The 2500-nt window shown below is 32.6% G+C and overlaps 1 protein-coding gene across 1 annotated transcript in view; it reads right to left on the bottom strand.

Moving 5' to 3' along the window:
• Positions 1-1702, bottom strand: part of LOC125042489 — an 8768-nt gene extending 7066 nt beyond the window's left edge. Inside the window, exon 1 of the mRNA XM_047638130.1 lies at positions 1031-1702. Within this exon, the coding sequence (XP_047494086.1) occupies positions 1031-1114 (84 nt within the window). The 5' untranslated portion in view covers positions 1115-1702. The remainder of the gene's footprint in view (positions 1-1030) is intronic.
• Positions 1703-2500: the final 798 nt, after the last annotated feature.

The following is a 2500-nucleotide window of genomic DNA, read 5'->3' as shown; positions in this document are numbered from 1 at the left end:
CATCACTATTACTACTACTGTAGTAATATTGACTATTATCATTGATGTTAATATTATCATCACTATCATTATCAACATTTTTACTGTTAGAATTTGTATTATCCTCATTGCTATTATCATCATAATCATTATCAGTATCAATAAAATCATCAGTATAATTATCACTTTAATCATTACTAGAACTATAATTGTTATTATTATCACGATCTGTAATTATAACCATGAATACCATCATCTTTATAATAACCATCATAATCATCATCATTTTCATTCTTATCAGCATTTTCGTAGTTTTGAAATAACAATTATCATTATCAATTATCATAACAATCACCTTCATCATTATCATCATCACGCCAATAAAGACATTAAGTTCCTATAAGGGTATCTATCATAATAATATCACACATAATAAATAACAGATTTTTTTAAACAATTACAAATATTTGTAATGATTTGGAAATAAACGCAACGTTGAAAATACAAACAAAAATATAATGTACAACTTCTTACGATAATTAATCATTTCGAATAATGATAATAATAACAATGACGATGACGATGACGACGACGACGACAATGACAATGACAATGACGATGACGATGACGATGACGATGACGATGACGATGACGATGACGATGACGATGACGATGACGATGACGATGACGATGACGATGACGATGACGATGACGATGACGATGACGATGACAATGACAATGACAATGATAATGATAATGACAATGACAATAACGATAATGATAATAATAACAATAACAAGAACAATGATAATAATATTAATATTAGTGATGATGACATGCCATGATAAAAAAATTCAATTGTTTTTTTGAATATCAAAATACAATTTTAGCATACAAAATATCCAAATTCTCCAATTAAAAATAACAAAAAAAAAATCAAAAATACTCAAATTCTCCCATTAAAAAAAAATAATAATAATAATATTAATAATAATAAATAAGAAAAAACTTTAAACTCGAAATGAACTTTTTTTTTCCAAATCCCACATACCTGTTCGGCTCCGCGCGCCTCTGCTCCGGCGAAGCACATGACCGCGAGGAGAGCGAGGTGACCTAATATCACCCACTCGCGCATATTTATCGTCTTCTGAGCAGTTTCCTTGTGCGAGGTGACCTGTTTCGAAATATGTAGTGGGAGGGAAGTCGATTTTCTCAGGTCAATATGCTTTTTTTAATTTCTTTTATTTCTTTTTTCTTTTCTTTTCTTTTCTTTTTAATTTTATTGTTCTTAGTTCCGTTATGTAATTGTATTTGTTTCGTGGGTGAGTTAGATTTTTTTTTTGTTCTTTGGTGTTGTTTTTGTTGCTAAGAAGGTTGTATTTTCTTTTTTTTTCTTAAAGTCTCTCTTTTGCTTTCAAGTAAATTGACCTTCGAGCGTAATAGGTTTATGGCACGTCTGAAGGAGTGAGGTACTACGAACGCAAAGTAAATCTTTTTCGTCTTCTTGTTTCCCGGTATAAGTTACACGTACACCAAATCCTCGTCACTTGTTCGTACTATTCATAAAAAAATACTAACAATCAAAACCTCTTATGTCTTTATATCACGAAAGGAAAAGAACGGACACACGTACACAGACACGTACACTTCCAATATCTCCTTGTGTCAGCTTGGCAGTGTCACCCTTAAGGATGCCACAAGCCGTGCTGACCTGCCGCCACCCTTTCCCCTCTCCCCCTCTCTGTCCCCTCATCCCCTCCCCCCCCCCTCCCTCTGCCCGTTGCCCTCCCTCCCCTCACAACCTTTCCCCTCGCGCCGTTTCTCGAATTTTCTCCCCTCTCTCTTCCCTTTCTAGTTTGAGAATATTTATAATCGTTACAGGGACTGAGAGGAAATTTAGAAATATATATCTCTTAATTCTGTATCCTTTCTTTAACAGCTGGAACGGAACTTGGCAATTTAATTAACCTAATTCAAAAAGAACGAAATCCACTGAAAAATATCTCAACGACTGGCTAAACGTGACACTGCATCTGGAATTGACATCAAGCGGAGAAAAATCTAGAAAGAGATTTAACGAATAGAAAGATTTGAATAGCTATTGCAATAATTTCGAATGTGTAACTGAAACAAAATGAAAAAGACAAAACAAACATTCCAATTTCACTGATGTTTTAAAAATGTCCCGTTGTATCCAAATCAACTGTATGAAAATGAAATAAATACTATAGGCTTACGTTAATAAAATCATATGATACTTAATATCAGTTATATTCCTTACATATATATGATAGCCAAATATATAAACACACAATGAAAAGTTTAAAATAATTTTTACATAAAGGGTATTTGGGAACTTCGAACGGGCAGCTGCGTCCTGTTGTAGTTGCCAAAGCTCGCTATATACCCTTAATTGAATTTAAATATCATACTCCGAATAATACAGGAACTAATACATACAATTAAATCCTAATCTTAATCCTAATAATAATAATAATAATAATAACAATAACAATAACAC

Source organism: Penaeus chinensis, chromosome 32 (genome assembly GCF_019202785.1).
Source record: "Penaeus chinensis breed Huanghai No. 1 chromosome 32, ASM1920278v2, whole genome shotgun sequence".
NCBI lineage: Eukaryota > Metazoa > Arthropoda > Malacostraca > Decapoda > Penaeidae > Penaeus > Penaeus chinensis.
The sequence above is the reverse complement of the archived record's forward strand: the minus strand, read 5'-3'. Positions and strand labels throughout refer to the sequence as shown.